At 53.1% G+C, this 20,047-nt stretch overlaps 1 protein-coding gene across 5 annotated transcripts in view; it reads left to right on the forward strand.

Moving 5' to 3' along the window:
• Fam117a (family with sequence similarity 117 member A) overlaps positions 1 to 20,047 on the forward strand; it is a 44,662-nt gene that overhangs the window by 18,553 nt on the left and 6,062 nt on the right. For 3 of the 5 annotated variants that reach the window (XM_023718225.1, XM_023718224.1, XM_023718222.1), the window contains exons 2-6: positions 5,318 to 5,347; positions 8,959 to 9,128; positions 17,608 to 17,703; positions 19,366 to 19,476; positions 19,893 to 20,027. In XM_023718225.1, the coding sequence (XP_023573993.1) occupies positions 5,318 to 5,347; positions 8,959 to 9,128; positions 17,608 to 17,703; positions 19,366 to 19,476; positions 19,893 to 20,027 (542 nt within the window). The remainder of the gene's footprint in view (positions 1 to 5,317; positions 5,348 to 8,958; positions 9,129 to 17,607; positions 17,704 to 19,365; positions 19,477 to 19,892; positions 20,028 to 20,047) is intronic. The other 2 variants (XM_004633641.2, XM_023718223.1) reach the window with 1 other exon arrangement.

Raw genomic sequence — 20,047 nt, forward strand, 5'->3', positions numbered from 1 at the left:
AAAAAAAAAAAACGAGCTGACGTAGGAATCAGATTGCTGGGAGAAGTGAAGATATGAAGGGTGTCTTTTGCATTTATAGGCCACCTAGAAATCTGTCACTCCCAGAGCCGGGATATAGCTGAGTGGCACAGCGCCTTCCTGGCAAGCTCAAGGTTCTGAGTTCGAATCCCAGTACCAATAAATTAATAAATCAAGTGCACGGTCATGAGTCTGATTCTCAGTACCAATAAATAAATAAATAAAAATAAATGTCTAGGCTGGACATGGTGGCACCTGCCTATAGTCTCAGAACTCAGGAGGCTGAGGCAGGAAGATCGTTACGAGTCTGAGACCAGCCTGAGCTACAAAGTGAGATCAAGACCAGCCTGAACAGTGTAACGAGATCCTGTCTCAAAAAGGCAAAAAGGAAATCTATCGCTCCTAAATAACCACGGAGCGGGGCTTTCTCAGGTGGAGGGGGCTCCCTGCATGTTACGTAGGCTCTCCCGGATCCTGAAGGACAGTCTGCTCCAGTCAGTAACTACTGGTATTTTGTTTTGTCTTGAGAATGTCGTGATCCCACGGAATGCTTCAGACAATTCCGATAAAAGGTGAAAAGTTCACATGATTTCCTTTTCTCCAAGACTGAACAAATGGCAGGAGTGCTGCTGTCCGTGCCCGATGCATACATTTTGGCCTTATTTGTGGCAGCCTAGCTGTACCCTTAGCACATCCCTGATTTTTTTCCCACAGTGACATCTCCAGAAGGGTTTCTCCTGGCCTGACTCTCCAGCTGCCTCCAGATGTGGTCTGCATCTTGGGAAGTCAGGCACACAGCCAGAAATGACTGTCACTGACTCTCCCTAGAGCTGCACACTTAAATATGGAATCAGTGATTGCCCGAAGGCCTAGCTAAGGAGTTCTTCCTGTGTACGCGAATACCATTGCTCTTTATTTGGGGGGCTGGGGAGATTACGCTTTCTTGGTAGAGGACATGCTGTTACTCCTTTTTCGCCTGTAATTTGAATCTAGTTTCCTTAGTTCTTCTCCCTGCTGAGGTGGAAATTAGTGGTGTTGAAGAGGTCCAGAAATCCAGATTCAGTTTACCCAGCTGGCACAGGTGAGCTCTCTGTGGACTTTCCTTGGAGGATTTCTAACTCCTGTCCCGTCACATCAGTGATTTCGGTTTTACCACAACTTCCTTCTGAGCCCCGCCCTGCCTTGAAGCAGTTTGAAGTGGCACCAGACCATGGGACACTCTGGGGACAGCCTGCCCTGCTAATCCCAGCACGAGTACCAGAATAGAAAATTAATCCCAGTGAGGCTGCTTCCCCTGCTTGCTACAGATCTGTTCCTGGCGAGAATTGTGTAAAAGTTCTCAATCCCTGTTTTACTCTGTCTTTGCCAGGTTAACATTTCTCTCCTCCAGCAAAAGAGCTGCATTGCAGGGACAGCCCAGGGCAGGGCCTCTGTGTCCAGCCATCCCGCCTCAGTGGCAAAGGCGAATACAGACAGCAGCGCAGATTGTTTACAATCATGTACATACAACTTCGCCTTATTAAAAACCTGTGTGCATGCATCCACGCACGGAGGGGGACAGAGGCTGATAGCGCATCATTTGTGTGTTTTAGCTTCTCGTCTGCATTTTTGTGTTTCCTGTAACGTGCAGAGCTTTTGTAGTGAGAAGCATCATTTTCTCTCCAAGAGGAGAAGTAAAGCCTGGGTGTGTGACTCCATGGTAGAGTTCTTGCCTGGTGTGCACAGGCCTTGGGATTTGAGCCCCGTCCTCGTCCCCTTCACCCCCAGAAGAGGGGGGCGGAAAGAATAGTGCTAAAATGCTTCAAAGCCCGGCAGCACGAGAAAATGACTCATAACTTGTTTGCTGAACAGCTTGTTGTTGAGTTTTTATCATGCATCGGCTCTCACTGGCTGTCCCTTCTGGAATGTTCTCTTGATGTTTGGGGCTAACTAGGGCTCATGCTGATGGAGTGGTAGTGAATAATCTGGTCTTCCATGTCTTGGGCTTCTGTCTTCTGCCTTGACCTAACGATAACAGTGGAAAGGCCTTCTCCATGTGCAGCTGGAAGCTGCTAGGCAGGGGCTGCTTTCTCCAGGTAAATTGCTGCGTCCACCCAAATGCTTTCTCTGGCCACCCTGAGAAGAGCAGCCAGAGGTGCCTCATTTCTGGCACCTTTTGCTGTCTTCCTCCTTCCTGGACCCCATTCCGGCCTTGTAAGAGCTGCCTCTTTGTCCTTTCTGGGACCAGGGTGCTGGTGTGATCAGGCCAGAGCTGACCGTGGAAGGTCTAGAGCAGCAGAGACAAATTGGAGTCCTAAGAGGCATCTGCCGGGCAGCCTCCAAGGCTTGTACCTGGCACCGAGGGTGCGCAGCTTCCTGTCTCCTCCTCCTGCATCGGCAGCGGTAACGCAGGCTGGCACAGAGTGGGCACTCAGGCCTGCTTACCAGGCATGCCGGGCCCTTCTCCCACTCTTGGTTCGAGTGCTCATCTGCCATGTGAGCTCTCTGCCAGAGCACCTGTGTCCCAACAGGCCTGTCCACTCACAGCCCCTTTCCCCAAAGCCTACAAACACAGCAGTTGGGACACAGGGCAAGTGGCTCTGGAAGATAGAACCTATCGCCAGCCTGCGCTGTTTTATTTTGGTTTTTCCATTTGCCGTTGCCTAAGACCCAAGGCATCCGGCACGACTCAGCTGCGTGGTGACACAGGCTGGCCTGCCGCCAGGTGCCTCGCCAGGTGGTTGGGCTGCGAGGCGCAGCATGCGATGGGCCGATAATGCCCCGTGGTGCTGTAAACAGGACACTCCACCCCTCCCGCGGCCGCCAGCCGGTGCCCTGTGCCTGCTGCGTGGTCAGCTCTGAAACGGCTGATTACGGGCTTTTCCTCTCTTCCCTAAATCTGAGAGGGGCGCTTTCTAGAAATGAAACCATTTCATCTTCCAACCACAGGCAGCCGTTGTGACTCTCAGTGCCTGCCATCCTTTCGCCATAGTCGCTAATCGCTCGCGTGCAGGCCGGACCCCCCACCCAGCTCTTCCGGGGGGGCCCTTGTGGGCCAAACCCAGTTCCACTATCTCTGCTACTCTCATCGGGAGATTTCTGTGGGCACCTTCCCAGCAGAGGCTGGTGTCACCCGATGGCAGAACTTGTGTGCTGATCTGCAGCTGCGGATGCAAAAGTCTCCAAGCAGCTTTGTGTCCGCCTGCGTCATTTATGCCACAAGTGGCAACCATGACCAGTGAGACTGTCACTGATAGAAGGCATTGACACCAAGGCATACAGCTTTCCCAGGGACCAAAAGCGCCCAGGCCCGGGGATGATGGTGGCTGGAACTTACGGTACTCGTCTCTCCTCACTCCCGCACCCCACCTTCAGTCCTGGAGGACCCAAGTGCGACCACATCTCTTTCTCGCTTCTTTGCAGCTTCCCTAAGAGTTCACAGAGGCTGGGTTGTGCTATTTGCAGAGGGAGTGTGGACCAGGGAGGCTGGTGGTAGTGACAGGACCATGACCAGACTGGTGCCATCCACCTCTTGGCCCACTCCATATTAAGAAACCTCTCAGCTGGTGTCTGGTTTTGCTTTGGTTTGTATTTGATTTGGTGCGACTGTGACCCCTTTACTGTTTTGGTACAAAGTTAGTGGGTGCTTACTGAACCGTTTGGGGGAGATTCAGGAGATAAACAGTAGATTTTTAGATTTTTATTCCTATCAAAACCTCTGGCCAAGTGTGGTGGCGCACGCCTGTATTCTCAGCAGAGGCAGGCAGCGTCACTGAGTTCAAGGCCAGCGTGGACTACACAGTGAGTTTAAAGCAGCTGGAACCACAAAAGACCCTGTCTTGTGGGAGGGCCTGGGACGAGGGAAGGATCTGTGGGTTTGGGAGGAGCACTGGAGCCTTCTGAGGGCGCTGAGGCAGGAGAACATCCTGTCCGGCACCTGCACCAGGACGCGTGTCCGCTGGGGGAATAAAGCCAAGACCTAATCCGCTCCCTGCTGCAAGAAAAGAAACAGGCGCATCCTCCTCCTGCGGGACTTGGATGTAGCAGCATTCTTACAGGTCTGAAAGTTGGAATGAAGTGCGGGAGGTAAAGTTGGGGATAAACTGGGGAGTCCATCACAAACTTACTGGATGGCAAGGTTGCAGGGGAGGCGAGGGACAGCCTGGGCCTGCCAGAACCTCAGGGAGGAAGAGCAGGCAGCTGTGGGGGCTTTGCTCAAGGTGAGTGGCTGGGATGGGTGCGTCGAGCCGACTTCCGCTGAGAAGTGGAATCAGTGCGGGCCTCCCCTTCTAGAAACGATTTTCCAATTTTGTGGGTGTTAGTGGGTGCCTGCCAAGTGCCAGCTCTATGATGTAGGCACTGTGGGGACACAAAGATAGGCCAGAGCCAAGCCCGGGCCTCGGGCTGTTTATTATCTGGGCGTCCGAATACCACCCCCCACCCCCCACCCCCGGGTGGGTAATTACTAGAAAAGGACAAAGTGTACGGAAGAAACTCAGGGCTTCCTGGGCAAGCCTCACAGGGCATTCCCAGGGGCAGAGGAGAAATGGCGCGCAGCCTGGTGTGCTTCGTGTGGGCTCGGGCGGGGGCCGGGGAGGGGTGTAAGGCAGGTGTGAGTGGAGTCGGAACGCGGGCCCTCTGCCTCCCGTCTCGATACAGAAATGTCAAGATCATTGAAAATTACGTGGTTTGGGCCAGTATGTATGGATTTAGAAAGATGTTGACGGTACAATGAAAGAACATGCACAGTGATATATACAGTATGATCCCATTTTTATTTTTATTTATTTTTGGCAGGACTGGGGACCAAACTCAGGCCCTTGCACTTGCCAGGCAAGTGCTTATTCTACTGAGCCATCTCCCCGGCCCCCCATTTTTATTTTAAAGCGCACTTATATACTCAAGGTAAGGAGCCGGCGGTATAGCTCAGCAGGCTAAGCTCTTGCTTAGGTAAGCGCAGGGGCCAGGGTTTGATCCCTGGCACTGCATGCTGCGCCGGCCCCACCCCCGGGTGTGCGTGGTGGTGCGCGCCTGTAATCCCAGCACTAGAAATTGTTTAAAAAAAAAAAAATATATATATATATATATATATATATTCAAGGTAAGGACTATAAGAATTTATATCTCATGAGGCTGGGGAGCTAGCTCCGTGGCATACATACCGTCATGGCAAGCACAAGATCCTGAGTTTGAGTACCATAAATACTCAAGGGGATTGTCTAAAGTGCTTGGTGATGAATCTTTTGAGAAATGAAAGATCGTCATCTTTTTAATTTTTATATTTATTTATTTATTTATTTATTTATTTTTGTGGTACCAGGGATTGAACTCAGGACCCTGCACTTGCCAGGTAAGAGCTTATACTACTGAGCTATCTCCTCAGTCCTCAAGTACCATAAATAAAAATAAAAAATATATAATTGTTGTTTTGGTACTAAGGGTTAGACCTAGGGCCTTTGAACTGAGCTATGTTCCAAGCTCATTTTAAAATATTTTTATTTGGAGGCTGGGTCACTGTGTTGGCCAGCCTAGGCATGAATTTACAATCTTACTGCTTCAGCCTCCCCGAGTGATAGGTTTGTATCACACCTGGTTTATAAGTCACGGTTAAGTTCTTTTTTTTTGCCAGCCCGGGATTGAACTCAGTCCCTTGCGCTTGCCAGGGAAGCGCTTATTCCACTGAGCCATCTCCCCGACCCCCTGTTAAGTTCTTTTAAGTGGGCATGTGTTATATGATGACTGAGGGAAATGACTGGAAATATGCCAGGGATTTGATAAAACGTGAAAGTAAAGAGTTGGTGATTGAAAGCTGGGCATAGTGGCACATGCCTGTAATCCCAGCACTTGGGAGGCTGAGGCAGGAGGATTGCTGTGAGTTCAAGGCCAGCTGGGGCTACATGGTGAGACCCTCTCTCAAAAAAAAAAAAAAAAAAAAAACACTAAACCAAAAAAAAAAAACCCAAAAAGCTAAAGTAAAAGAAAAAGTTGGCTACTCAGTAACATTGATATTGTCTGGATGGGTGTGGGGCACCTCAATATCTAATATTATGAGAATGGCTAAGCAATTACTGAAGAGAATCAGTCTTGAAGATAGTAAATATGTAGGCTACTGATACTTGGAAATAATAGGTTATAACGTGGGCAGAGGGCCGGCCAGATAGCTCAGCAGACTAAAGCGCCTGCTTAGGCAAGCACAGGGGGGGTCGGGTCCCCGGCACTACAGGCTGTACTGGCCCTGCCCCCATGGTGGCTGAGACTGGGCTGGGCGTGGTGGTGTGGGCCTGTAATCTCAGTGTTTGGGAGGCTGAAAGCAGAAGGCTGTGCAGCCATTACCGTTGTCCATTTCCAGAGCGGTGCGGGTTGTTGCTTCGTTTTGAGACCAGGTCTGTCTAAGTTGCCTCCAACTTGGTGATCTTCTTGCCTCAGCCTCTCAAGTGGACTGTCGTGCCCAGCCAAAACTGTTTTGCTTTCTTTGCTACTGAAGATCCAACCCAGGGCCTTCACAATGAGCTACATCCCCAGCAGCCTCTCCACCCCCTTTTTTTTTTCTTTTTGAGATGGGTCTTGTTAAGTTTTTTTTTTAATATATATCTTTTAATCTTTATTTGTTTATTTGTTACAGGGTCTCACTACACAGCTCAGACTCATAGTGATCCTCCTGTCTCAGCCTCTCCAGTGCCGGGATCACAGATGTGCACCACCAGGCCTGGTTTTGGTGGCCAGCTCAGTCGGCCTGGTATAGCATGTGGTACCGGGGATCGAACTCAGTCCCTTGCAAGGCACTTAAGACTGCCGAGCTATCTCCCCAGCCCTGGTCTTGTTAAGTTTTTAAGTTGGCCAGGTTAGGTTCAAACTTCTGATTCTCCTACCTCAGCGTCCCAGAGCAATGAAACTATGGGCATGTACCACCATGCCTGGCTTCTTTTTTATTTATTTATTTTTGGAGAATGGTCTCACTAAGTTACCTAACTGGTGTGGAACTTGCAGTCCTGCCTCAGCCTCCCAAGTGGCTGGAATTACAGGCTTGTGCCACCACATTGGGCTGCAACTTTTTTTTTTTTTTTTTTTAATCATCTCAAACAGAAACCTATGCTATTAAAGAGTAACCCCTACTCCCTCTCCTCCTGAGTTCCTGGTTATCTGTGTTCTGTCCCCAGCATGCATGTACCCACTCCAGGTGCCTCCTCCCAGCGAACTCATATAACGTTTGTCCTTCACGCCTGTCTTGTTTCGCTTGGTGTCCTCTGTGTATAGGTTGTCTACACTTTTTGGCGATTGGGATTGATGCTGGTGTGTCCTGGGTAGACAAATGTCTTTTCGAGTTCCTGTTTTCAGCCTTTTTTTTTTTTTTTTTTTTTTTTTTGAGACAGGGTTTTGCTATGCGGTTCAGGCTGGCCTTGAGCTCACTTCATAGTCCAGGCTGGTTTCAAACTCGCAACAATCCTCCTGCCTCAGCCTCCCGAGTGCTGCGATTACAGTGAGCCACTATAACCACTCTTTTAGTACCCCCCCTTTTCTGTATTTAGAACAGGGTCTACAGGGTCTGCAGAGTCTCACTATGTAGATTGTACCTGGTAGATGGGACTCAGGTCCGATAGTGATTCTCCTGTGTTCAGCCTCCCAAGTGGTGGGATTACAGGCCCTCGACATCACACCCAGTCTCAGTTGCCAACTCAGAATGCCCCAGGGGCGGGGCCAGCACGGCACGCGGGGAATTGAACCCTGGTCCCTACACCTGCCTAAGCAGGCACTTCAGTCCACTGAGCTATCAGGCCAGCCCAGTACCTTTTTAATATAAAGCTCTTCAGGTCTGTTTCTACCTGTTTGGTGAGCTTAATACACACGTAAATCATCAAGGGATTATTCTCTGTGTGGAGCATTGTCTCCTGTGTAAAGGGTGAGCTTATATAGGACTAAGATAGTGGAGTCTTCTGAACTTGACCATGGAGAATGGGGCTCGCCCATACCGCTGAAACTTCCAGGTAGCTCCAGAGCCCTTATCTATAGCTTCAACTTTTACTTTCTCCCAGAAATCTGTACCCAAGGTAGAGTAAAGTAAAAGGATTTTTAACTGTATTATTTTTGTCCTGTTCGGACAAAAGTCAGAGACAGGAAAGAACCAAACTCCTGGATATTTTCTTACAGAGGACTTCTCAGTCCTGGAGGGGCCTTGAACTCACAATGATCCTGGAGTGGGGAGTTGATAGTAGTCGTCTTGTTCTCTTTGTCTCCATCACCTGGGTTCTAGCTAGTCCTGAAAGAAGCTACAAGTCTCCTGCAGTTGCCTGAGCTGAGCTTGTGTGGGGCAGATGAACCCTGCCCTGGGGGAAGGGAGGAGGGGTCAGGAGATGACACATGGAAGAAACTTGGTTTTTTGTGTACCTAGAGTTCCCACCTCCTGACCTTGTCCCTCTTGTTTGTGTGTTCGTTTTTTTGAGACAGGGTCTCCGCTGTGTAGCTCAGGCTGGCCTTTAACTCACCATGTGGCCCAGACTGGCCTCAGACTCTTGCAAATCCTCCTGCCTCAGCCTCCCGAGTGCTGGGATTACAGGGGTGCACTCATGCCTGGCAAGAGTTCTGTCTTCAATGATTAGAAACTGCCACTCCTTGGAAAGTGAGTTGGTGTGGAGACCTAGAAATTCACGCTTCTTTCCGTGAATTTCCTTTTTTTTTTTTTCTTCCCAATACAGGGAATTGAACTCACAGCCTTGTGTTTGCCAGGCCAGCGCTGTGCCCCTGAACTATACCCCAGCCCTCACACTTCTTTAGGAATAGGCTAAAGAAGGCACACGTGAAGTATCCAGCCTACAATCGTGTACATAACTGCTTGTGGGCTGGAGGCTCTAGGCCCGTCAGGGAAGCTCTGGGCAGACGCTGCCCTTGCAGGCTGCCTGGACTCTGGAGGGCAGCGACGTGGCGCTCGGTGTTGATGTGAGGTGTGCGGGCTGTGCTCTCTTCCAGCCAGCGTCCCGTGCTCCGTGGCCTCAGAAAAGTCAGCGTGTAGGCCTCAGCCGCCCCAGGTCCGGCGCACGTTCTCCCTGGACACCATCCTCAGCTCCTACCTTCTGGGCCAGTGGCCACGAGAAGCCGATGGGGCCTTCACCTGCTGTACCAATGACAAAGCCACCCAGGTAACGCGATCTCTGCCGACGGGGTCAGGACGGGGAGATGGATTGGCTGGAGGCCAGTACCTGAGCTGCTGCTCCTGCCTGGGGCGTGCGTGGCAGCCTCTCGTCTCCTGCTGTTCAGCAGCTCTCATCTTTGCAACCTTACGGGTCTCACTGAGAGCTTGTTTCCTACCTGTCTGGTGGAAGAATGGGGTCAAATTGGGTATTTACTTGGCTTTTTGTTGTTGTTCTTTCTGGATGGTTTTTTTTTTTTTTTTTCGAAACAGGATCTCACTATGCAGTTCAGGCTGGCCTTGAGCTCACCTTGTAGCCCAGGCTGATCTTGAACTTGCAGCGATCCTCATGCCTCAGCCTCCCAAGTGCTGGGATTACAAGCGTGCACCACCACATTATACCTGGCTCATTTTGGATTTTTTTGAGATGAGTCTCAATATGTAGTTCAGGCTGGGCTTGGCTTCATGGTGATCTTGGCTTAGCCTCCTGAGCGCTGTGATTACAAGCCTGCACCGCCATGCCTGGCACTTAGGTTGGCTTTTAGTACCCACATGGGGGTAATCAACAGTGGATTGATTAACCTGGGGTCTAGCCTGTAGAGGATGAGATTTTCCTTGGCTTCCACTGTACCCACTTGAATCCCCTGGAACCCAGGTTCCTCTAGCGCAGTCTTCTCATTAGGAACTGAACACTCGGTCCACTTGGCGGTTTTGGATAGGATAGTGTTAATCTGAGCAAGAGATCCCAAGTGAAGTTTTGCAAAGCTATTTCTTAATCGGATTCAGGACTTCAACATTCTTAGCAGTTAAGTTGGTAAGAGTCAGGCCAGGTGGAAATGGGGAGGAAAGAGCCTGAGGCTCCGAGTCAGCCTGCTGCGCTGCCCGGGGTGAGGCGGGCCGGCCACTGCTTCTCTGCACAGGGTGGGGTGTGCCTGCTCTGCCCATCTGTAGGGTGCATAGTGGCCAGGTGACAAGTGCCCCATGTGGGTCACCCTGCCTCCCCTTCTGAGCACATCCCTCTGCTTCCTTTATTTTTTGTGACATCCATTTTCAAATGTTGTTAATGACTGTGTGAGTGCACAGCCCTGTTCTTGGCACACTAGGATGCAGGCTAAGGAAGTGCAGATGAGTTTTGGCCTCTCTGAGCCTGGATTCCAGTTCTGTGAAGGCCAGGGAGGGAACAGACGGCCAGGGGATGAGATGGGGCCAGATGTCTGGCAGAGTTTACAGGAAGAGAATCCTCTTGGGAACACTCCACCTTGAACCAAGACATTGTAAAACAAGTTTAAATAACAAATTAAAAACCAGTGGCCTTCTGCTGGGCATGGTGGTGTATGTCTGTGATCCCCACTGTCTGGAGGCTGAGGCAGGAGGATCCCTATGAGTTTGAGGCCAGCCTGGGCTACACAATGGGTTCAAAGCCAGCCTAGACTATATAGCAAAACCCTGTCTCCAAACAAAAATATCAGTGGTCTTCTTTATAGATCTATGAATAAAAAGAGAAAGGGGAACACGCTCCAGCTAGCAGATGAAGTGGACCTTCCTAGATACTTAGGCTCTACCATTTGTTCTGTGTTAAGGCCAGGTAGAATAGGCCTGGTTCTCTCTGGAGGCAAGTGCTCAGGCCAAATGACATCGAATCACAGAGGGCTTCCTGGAAGAGCAGGCCTGAGGTGGCTTTGAACACACAAGCTCATGCCCTTTGTCACGATGGTAGCCGCCTGTCTGTGCCTCTGTCACTTCCTCCTGCCAGCCTCCAGGAAGCTGCTGTCCTCCTCCTCAGAGCTTTCTGTCCCCCGAGTGCAGGTTGGCCTCTGGTAGTCCCTGGCTGGGTGAGAACCTGGGCGCTACGCTGTGTTTTTGCCCAGGCTCCAGCTGCAGGCCAGATCTGTTACGTAACGAGTCTGGGCTTCTTGCCACAGCAAGACAGAGGTCAGCGATGCGCCTCCATGGGTCTGGCAAGGCCCCGCCACGCAGCTTTCGCCCCGAGGATGGGCTCCAGCCCTCGAGGAACTCTTAGCAACCTGTCAATATTGTGGCTGCAGCAGGAGGTGGGAGAATTCTCGGCGGCGTAAGCTTCCAAACCAAAGTGTGCCCTCAGCCTGTCTTTCATTCCTGGCTTCGGGAAACTTTCTGCTTCTAGGTTTTGGGTCCCATTCACATTCCTGGCCTGGCACAGTCTGCCTCCATCAACACTGGTGTGGCTCTGTGAAGGCTGGGACATGCGGACCATTGCCCTGTCTCCCCCAGAGAGGATGGAGACCGGAAGCTTTTACCAGGGGGGTACAGGGAACGTGGACCAGGGGAGAGAGATGGGAGGGAGGCAGGGCTTTTCGAAGTCCTTGAAAGGTGGTTTATGGGGGTGTAAGGATGGAACCCAGGGCTCTCTGCAAATGCCGGACAAATGCCCGGCTGCTGAGCTAAGCCCTAGACCATAGAAAACTTTTAAACTGTTAAAAAATGAATGAATTCCAGATCTTTCTGCAATTGGTTTGAATGAAAGTGGGCTATCCCCCACCACTGACCCTTTCTCTCTACACCAAGGCCATAGTTTATTACTTGCCTCGCCCACCGTGACTGGCCCTCCCACCCCCAAGCTGGAGTGGGCAGACAGCAGGCATGTCTGGAGACCACTTTAGCCCGGGCATTCCTGGAGGGCAGGCAGGCAGGCCCTGCAGCCAGGCCAGCAGCTGTGGCCATGGTGATTCAGAACAACCCTTCCTCTGAACTGCTTAGAGGAAGCAAGGGCACTGCCCACTGTGAGCGAGTATCAGACCGAGGCAGCAAACACAGAACACCTGCCGGTGTGTAGACTTTCCGCGCGCGCGTGCGCGTGTGTATGTGTGTTCATGTTCATGAAGCTGCTTCAGAAGGCAGGAGAAACTTCACAGTTCTCAGCTCATGAGTCAGTGCTATCCCAGCTTTGCCAATAATTCCAGAATTCCCTTCCTGGCCTTATTTCTATTGATTGATTGATTGGTTTACTCACTTTTTTTTTTTTTTTAAACCAGGGATCGAACTTAGGACCTTGCGCTTGCCAGGCAGGCATTTATGCTGCTGAGCTGTATCCCTGGCCCCTGGTTTACTCACTTTCTGAGACAGGGTCTAGCTGTGCAGTTCAGGCTGGCCTTGAACTTGTGGCAGTCCATCTGCCTCAGCCTCCTGAGTGCTGGGATTCCAGGCATGTGTCACCACACCAGGCTTCCTGGCTGTGCTTTAAGCTCTTAGGCAGGCACAGAGGATAGTCCTCAGGTAGTTCACAGTCCAACATGGGGAGCTGGGTTACCACATATCTGGGGCAAGGGGAGCAGAAGGGGTATATGTGGGTCTCATTTGGGAAGTTGGTCCTTCTAGGAAGGAGGTGTACTGTGGAGCTCCTGTGCATTGAGTGGGGAGGAGCAATGAGAGAGATGACAGGGCCCCAAGATCAGCCTAGCGAGCTCAGGGAAGGGTTTGGGCCCAGCAGGAGCTGGACGTGGAGTAGCAGGTAGAAACACTAGGAAGTCTCCATCTGTAGCATAACTATCAGCGCCACCTGTGGGGCTCCTTTATACGGTGGCGGGGTGTTCAGGATTCCCAGGGTTTATCTGCACGTGTTGCCCTCTCTAGCCCATGCATCTCCGAGTCGGAATCGGCCACCACGTCCTTCGGCCCAGCTGCTCCTGGAGGCCGAGCTGGGGGTGGTGGCGCGTGCTGGAGCTCTCTGCTCACTTGCTTTGCAAAGCATCTGCGTCTCCTCGGGCTCTGCAGGAGGGAGGAAGTGGTCTCGCCACAGCTGGGGTGACTGAGCAAAGTTCCCCTCTGCTGTCCTCCTGCCCACACATGGGCCCCTGGGTGCCAGCCCCTGCCCCTCTTCTCCCCCTGCAGTCTCCAGCTCTGAGAATATGTGAACCCTTTGGGAAGAAGAAGCCTGAGCTCTTGACAGACCTTGGGCTCCCGACTCTGAAAACCAGAGGCAGAGATAGGCGTGCTGGGGGGTGTTGTCCCCTCCCCACGTGCCATCTTTTCTCTCCTTCCCCAAGCCAGTGCCTCAGCTTTCAGCCACAGCAAGTAATTCAGTATGGCCATCACAGACCTTTACAAAATGTTTTTCTTTGTGGGTTTGGGGGCCTGAGCACCAAGCCTGGTTGTTCTGTCTATGGTTTAACAATGGAAGCAAATATTTGAAACTGGGGCCATGAAGGAAATTCTGAGGTCCCCTGGTCAGCATAGGGCCAGAGATGGTGGCCTTAGCCTCCTGAAGCTGGAGGCCTCAGTGTTGGCCAGTGACCACCCCAGACCTTTCCCTGCCATTTTGGTTTAGGCAGAGTCGGAAGGGCTGAGTCCCTGCTGAGCCAGCTCATCCTGCGGTCCCCACCCAGGCGCCATGCCGGCCCCTCTACAGGTGCCGTGTCCCAGAGCCAGGCCTGTGTGTGTGTGTGTGTGTGTGTGGAGCTTGCGTAGGGTCAAGCAGGCTGAGGGTGAGAGCGTGGCCAGTGCTCTTCCTGCCTCTGCTCACGGCTCTGGCTAGAAGCGTAGCTGGGCTGGAGGCTGAGGAACATGTTCTGCTCTCCGTAGCTCCATCCTTTCGCTGCTCCTCACACAGCAGGTGACCCTTTGGGAAGCTGTCCTTCGCCCCATGCCCGGTGATCCGTCACAAGTTGCTCTGGGACCTCAGAATCCCGGGCCTCAGTGTAGCCATGTTCAGCGTTGTGCCATCCGAGCATCAGCGTACAGCTGGGTGCTGCCCCTGGAGGGCAGGAAGCGGCCGCTGCTGCCTCGGCTGCTGCCCCAGGCCCAGGGTGTGACCTCGTGTGTCAGGGTATGAGGGTGCCCTTGACAAAGGGACTCTTGAGTCGTCCTGCGCGAGCTCTGCTCTGCTTCCCAGGGGTCGTCTTGAATGACTGCTGCAGCACTGCCCTGCTGTCAGGCATTGCCCTTGCCCTGGCCACCTCTTTAAGGGTGGGCTTCCCTTCACTGTGACTTTTCATTCCCTGAAGAGATCTAGACCTCAACTTTTGTGTTTAGGAGGGTCTTATCCTACTGGGGCACTGGAAATCAGGGGGCATAGTGCCCACTAGATGTGCCTGGCCCAGTGGAAGTGAGTAAAGGGCACACCTGCTTTAGGGACACTTGATGGGTGGCACATGGGAACAGCTTTAAATATAGGACATCCTGCCAGATCAGGATTCGGAGATTGCACTAGCGAGTCCCCTCCGACTGGGTCGCTTAAACAGCAGATGGTTATTCTCTCGCAGCTCAGGAGACCAGCAGGCCCAGTTCAGCCTCAGCGGGCTGGAAGGTCAAGGTGCTGGCCAGGTCACGTGTTCCCAGCATGCTCTAGGGAGAGTCTGTTCCCTGCCTCTTCCAGCTTCCAGGGCCGCCTGCCCTCCCTGGCTCATGGCCCACACAGTCGCTCCAGTCTCAGCCTCCCTGGTCATCTCCCCTCATCCTCTTCTGTGTCTGTGTGACCCCTCTGCCCCTGTCTTATAAGGACACTTAGAATGGCAGATGTCCTTTAGGGCCCACCCAGATAATCCCAGAGCTATCCTCCCATCTCAAGATCCTTAGCTAAGTCGTATTTGCAAACACTTTGCCATATAAGGTAACGTTTATGGGCTTTTGATCTCTTTGGAGGCTATCCCCTCCCTCACTTGTTTATTCAGGGGAATTCAACAGATGGTTGAAGGATTAGGAAAAAAATAATGATCTTATATGCTCACTCTACAGTATACCAGTTTGCTTAGTTTTGCTTATAATCTTTCGATTTTTTTCCTGTGGGTATGTGTCATTTTATAATTAGGAGAACCAATATTATTGTCAGTATGGATTGGGAGGCATCAGAAATTGCTTGTAAAATCCTGAAAAAGCACAGAATAGAAAAGAAAAATCACGACCGCTGTATGGACCATTTTCAACCTGTCACATCTGATGACCTACTTGGCCTCCACTTCATCCTCCTGTCACCTTGGGGTGCTCACACACCAGCCTGCCCCAACAGCTGGAGGGAGCTTGCTGCTGTCTTCTATCAGATGTCCCCGGGCCCCCCTCCCTCACCCTTCTGATTCTGTTTACGTGGTCCCCATTCATCAGAGACGTCCCAGGCCGTGGGAACTGTGTCCCCTGCCCAGGACTCTCTCTGCTGCTTTTTTGTCTCACACACATCACGGTTTCGCCTGTGGCGCCACGTACAGTGTGAACTCGAGGGGCCGGGGATTTCCATGGTTTCGTGTATTCTTGGTTATCCCACATCTGCAGTGGGCCTGGCACACTGGTAACTGTTTATTACCTGCAGCGGTGACACACAGCCCAAGCCCATCTGTCCAGAGGGGACTTGGAGCCGAGGAGCACTCAGTCTGAGGAGACAAGTTAGGATGGCTTGCTGAGGACAAGATGGGGATGAAGGATGGGCATGGGGGTGGCCCTAGGATAGGTCATCCTACGGGAAAGACCAGGCCTAGAGGATGGAGTCCAAAAAGGAGGTGGGATACGTTTGCCTGGGCACAGCAGGCAGCCGCTGAGATGTGGGGATGCTGATGCCCAGGGCCTGCGGTGGGTGCCAAGACCAAGTGAGGGCCCAAGTTGTGCTCTACTGAGTGGGCAGTGTAGCTGCTGAGTGGAAAGAAGAGGTGACTGCCCTGGCCGAGGGCACGGTCCCAGCCGCCTCGCCTCTACACCTTTTCTGAATTCCTGTGCAAGCCTACATGTGTCCTCCCCATTGCACGTCCCAGAACACAGAAGGGATGTTAGTGGCCCGTAGCACTCTTGAGTGTGGCTGTTTTTCTCCCTTGCCACCTTCTAGGGCAGCATCTTCCCAGGGGGCAGGAAAGGCATGACCACCTTCACAGCGGTCCTCTCTGTTCCTTTTCTGGGGATGAGGGGCTTGTGCGGGACCCAAGGGTTTGACTACAGAGCTAGTGATCTGCAGGTGTGGCTGGTGTCCTGGAAAGTGAGGGTGCCCTTGTCCCCAGGGTCCAGGTGGCAGCTGGAGAGCTGGGCTTCTTCCTCCCTCAGCTGCACATTCAGCCGCCTTTGCTGAGGCTCTGGCCCCCTCAGGCATCCCGAGGCCCAGGGCACATGCCCACCCTAGCACAGGGATGGGGCTGCAGCAACGAGCAGGAACATAGGCCAGGGCCCTCACACGTTAGCTTTGTCACAAAGCCCTGCTCCGTGCACAGCTGGGAGCAGCAAGGGCCAGCAGCTCGATCCCCAGCGGTCCCTGTGGTGCAGCTGTTGTGGCACATAGCCGGCCACTGTCACAGTGCGCCTCGCCTCGCACTGCCCTGCCAAACTCCTCTTGCAGCTGCTGTTGGTAGGCGTAGTCGTGTCCCCTCCCCCACCCTTCTCTATCTGCAGCACCCTCTGGGGGAGGTCAGCAGATCTCTTGCAGGAGCCAGTTCCCAGGCCCTTGGGGTGTTGGCAGCCTGTGCACAGAAGTTAGAGGGGAAATGGTCCCCTGGGGTGCTTCTTAGCCCTCCCCTGGAGCAGAGGCAGGGATGTTCATGCAGGGTGGAATCTGGGCCCCTTTGACCTCATGCCTGGAGCCAGCTCCCTCAGAGGGGTCTTGGGAAGTGGTTCCGCAATGCCCCTCTCGCCATCTTGGCCCATGCCTTTGTGCATCAGGAGGAAGAGGAGGATGGCGGGATGAGAGCCCTTCCCGGGGAGGGACACGGCACAGCAGGCCAGGCCCGGGGCCAGTAAAGCCAAGCAGTGTCAGAAATCAGGGCTGGCTTCAGAATTCGGGCTCCCTCCTTTCTGAAATGTCTCTTTCCTGTACATTCAGGAGGACTTTGGGGTCCCTGTGCTCATTCTGCTTGCAGAAAGTGATCAGGCACAAGCTGGAAGTGCTGAGCAGCCAGGAGCCTTCGTTTCACTGGGAGATGCGTGGAGGGGGGACTCCGTTGACCTTTTTCCTGTTTTACCAAGTAAAATTCCCCAGGAGTCATGTCTGGTAGCTTGTTTTCCTTCGGCTCCCTGGACCCGGGCCTGTGCAAGGCACAGAGCATAAGGAATGCAACGGTTGTTGAGCCCGTGCTCTTCTGGAGCTGCTCAGGCAGGGAGGCGGTGCTGTCCACATCATCTGGAGCACTTGGGGGGCAGGCACAGTGGGGGCGCTAAGCTGACATGTTGGTCGGCACAGAGGAAGAGGGGTTGACCCATCGGGCCACCATGAGGTCATAAACCACCAGCGGCCATGCAGGTGGCTCTGCCTGGAAGGAAAAGCAGGCTGGGCATGATCAGGAGGAGGCTGAGCAGATGCAGGAAGGAAGCCATGTGTTTTCTGGGCCCGCCCACAAGAGCTGTCACTGAGCTTTGGCTTTTTTTGAAGGGAGTGGTTGGTAGTGGTTAAAAGACAGGGTCTCCCTAAGTAGCAGAGGCTGGTCTTGAGCTCACTGTATTGAGCTCAGGTTGGCCTCGAACTCCTGGCACTTCTGCCTCATCCTCCTGAGGGCTGGAATTACAGATGTACATCACCACACCTGGCTAATGTCACTGTTTTCACCCTGCAGACACCCTTGTCCTGGCAAGAGCCGGAAGGTGAGCGGGCCACCTCCTGCACACACAAGCGCTCGGCGTCCTGGGGCAGCACAGACCACCGGAAAGAGGTACCTGCCTTCATGGACTGCATGGCGGCGTGGCTGCCTGCTCTCCACCCTGCCCATGCCAGGCCTCTACTCTAGAGGGTGACCGCATCTGCAGCCCCTGTGCCTTCCCAGCCCCTTCCCTGGGCCTGGCTGCTCTTTGGAGCCCTGAGCCCCCCGAGAGGAATGGCCGGGGCACAGCCAGGCACAATGAGTCCCTGAGGCTTAAGAGCCCCGGCCTCGCTGACTACTTAATAAGAGGGTTTAGGGGCGGGGGAGATGGCTCAGTGGAATTAAGCGCTTCCCTGGCAAATGCAAGGGCCTGAGTTCAATCCCAAGTTCTGCCAAAAAAAAAAAAAAAAGGGTCACTGCCAGGACCCACCCCAAGCACACCCCAGAAGGAAAATGCTCCTGTCCTCATTGCTGAGAACAGAAAGAAAATATGAAGTAGTTATATGCAAATTTAAGAGGAAATTTTACTTAAAGTCTTCCATGATCAGAGGGGCAGATTATTCACACTCAGGTTAGGGTTCATGGCACAAATCATGGCAACAAACAGTCAATGAAAAGCACTTTCTAAGCCAGGTGTAGTGGCGTAAACCTGTAAGCCCAACACCAGGAGGCTGAGGCAGGACGACGCTGCCAGTTTAAGGCCCACCTAGCTACACACTGAATTCAAGGCCAGACTGAACTATCCTTGTCTCAAAAAGCAAAACAAAAAGGCAGGCATAGTGGCACACACCAGTAATCCCAGCATTTGGGAGGCTGAGGCAGCAGGAGCGCCATGAGTTCGAGGCCATTCTGGGCTACAGAGCAAGTTCAAGGCCAGTTTGAACTACTTAGATTCTGTTGCAAAAAGAGAAAAACGAAACAGAGACAAGCACATTCTACAGGGCTGTGCCCAGAAGTCGTCTGGCTACAGGCTGCAGATCTACTCCCGGAAACCCGTGTAAGCTCTGCTTTGTGTAGCTCTTCCCACGAGCATTGGGTAGGCAGGGCATTGGGAACTGTCACCAGGCATGGGTGTCTACACAGCATGGTCGTCCTTCTAGAGAGCTGATGCAAGGGCCGGGGACATAGCCTGGCGGCATAAGCGCCTGCCTGGCAAGTTCAATCCCTGGTTACCCTCCTCCCCCAAAAAGAACGTAATCATTGTGCAGTGGAAGTATGTACTGATAGAGAGCTGATGCTGACGTAACACGGTCCGCTTTAAGGTGTGGGGGGGAATAAATAAAGTGGGGGGCATGACACATGTCCACTCTTCGTGGTCTCAGCCTCCAGGGTGGTTGGCTGGGTTCTTCAAAGCCTAACTGCAGGGGGCGTTCAGGAGCACCATGAGCCTCTGCTCTGGGAAGGTAGGTATCCACACCTTTGCTGTCTATGAAAGAAAAAATGGTCCCAGAGTTGCCTAGTTTGAGTTCCCTGGAGCCCAATCTGCCTATGGAATACAGAGCAATTCCAAAAATGCGATCGGTGCCATAGGTTGTTCAGGCATCCAGTGTATCTAATGAACCCATCTCCCGGGTTTTAAGGACTGCTGAGCCATGTTCAGATGGAACATTAAATTCCATGTCCCTGTTGTGTCCCCTGGGGGCCTGTGGCAGGGCCACACCTGGGAGGAGGGACCCAGCAAGCACCTCCAGTATTGCGTCACGCACCCCTCCTGTCCTTCTGTCTGGCTGCCAGGTCACCAAGTTGAAGCAGCAGCTGCAGCGGACAAAGCTGAGCCGCAGCGGGAAAGAGAAAGAGAGGGGCTCCCCACTTCAAGGGGACCACGCGTTGCGGGGGGCACTGAGGGTAAGTTTTGTACACCCTCGGCTCCCCTCGGTCTCCACAGCAGCTGCAGAATTCTCTCGAGCCTGGCAGCTCTGAGCCCCACCGCGGAGCATGCTGTGCTGGCCCTGTGGCGTCTGGGTGCTGTCGGAAGGGCTCCTAGCTGTGGTGCGTGTCCGTCCATCTCCTCCACCCCAGCCCTGAGTGTCTGAGACAGTGATTGAAGAGCAGTGCGGGCCGTCTTGGAGCTCCAGAGTGTGGGGGAGACCCGCTGAGCGGAACAGGCCGTTGCAATCTGTGACCGCTCAAGTGCCCTTTCCTCACTTGGTCCTGCTGTGGGGGGGGGATGTGGCTGCTGTCCGCGGTGAGGATGGGTAACGGATGCGTAACGGCAGAGCCTGGGGGGCTCCAGGTGATGGCCTCACCCGACCCTTCCTCAGGCGTCCCCTCCTAGCTTCCCCATGGGGTCCCCATTCCTGCGACTCAGCCCCTGCCTGCACAGGAGCCTGGAGGGGCTCAACCAAGAGCTGGAGGAGGTGTTCGTGAAGGAGCAGGGAGAAGAGGAGCTGCTGCGGGTGAGTGGCGGCTGTGGCGG

The sequence above is a fragment of the Octodon degus genome, unplaced genomic scaffold (assembly GCF_000260255.1).
Source record: "Octodon degus isolate 3935 unplaced genomic scaffold, OctDeg1.0 scaffold00056, whole genome shotgun sequence".
NCBI classification, from domain to species: domain Eukaryota; kingdom Metazoa; phylum Chordata; class Mammalia; order Rodentia; family Octodontidae; genus Octodon; species Octodon degus.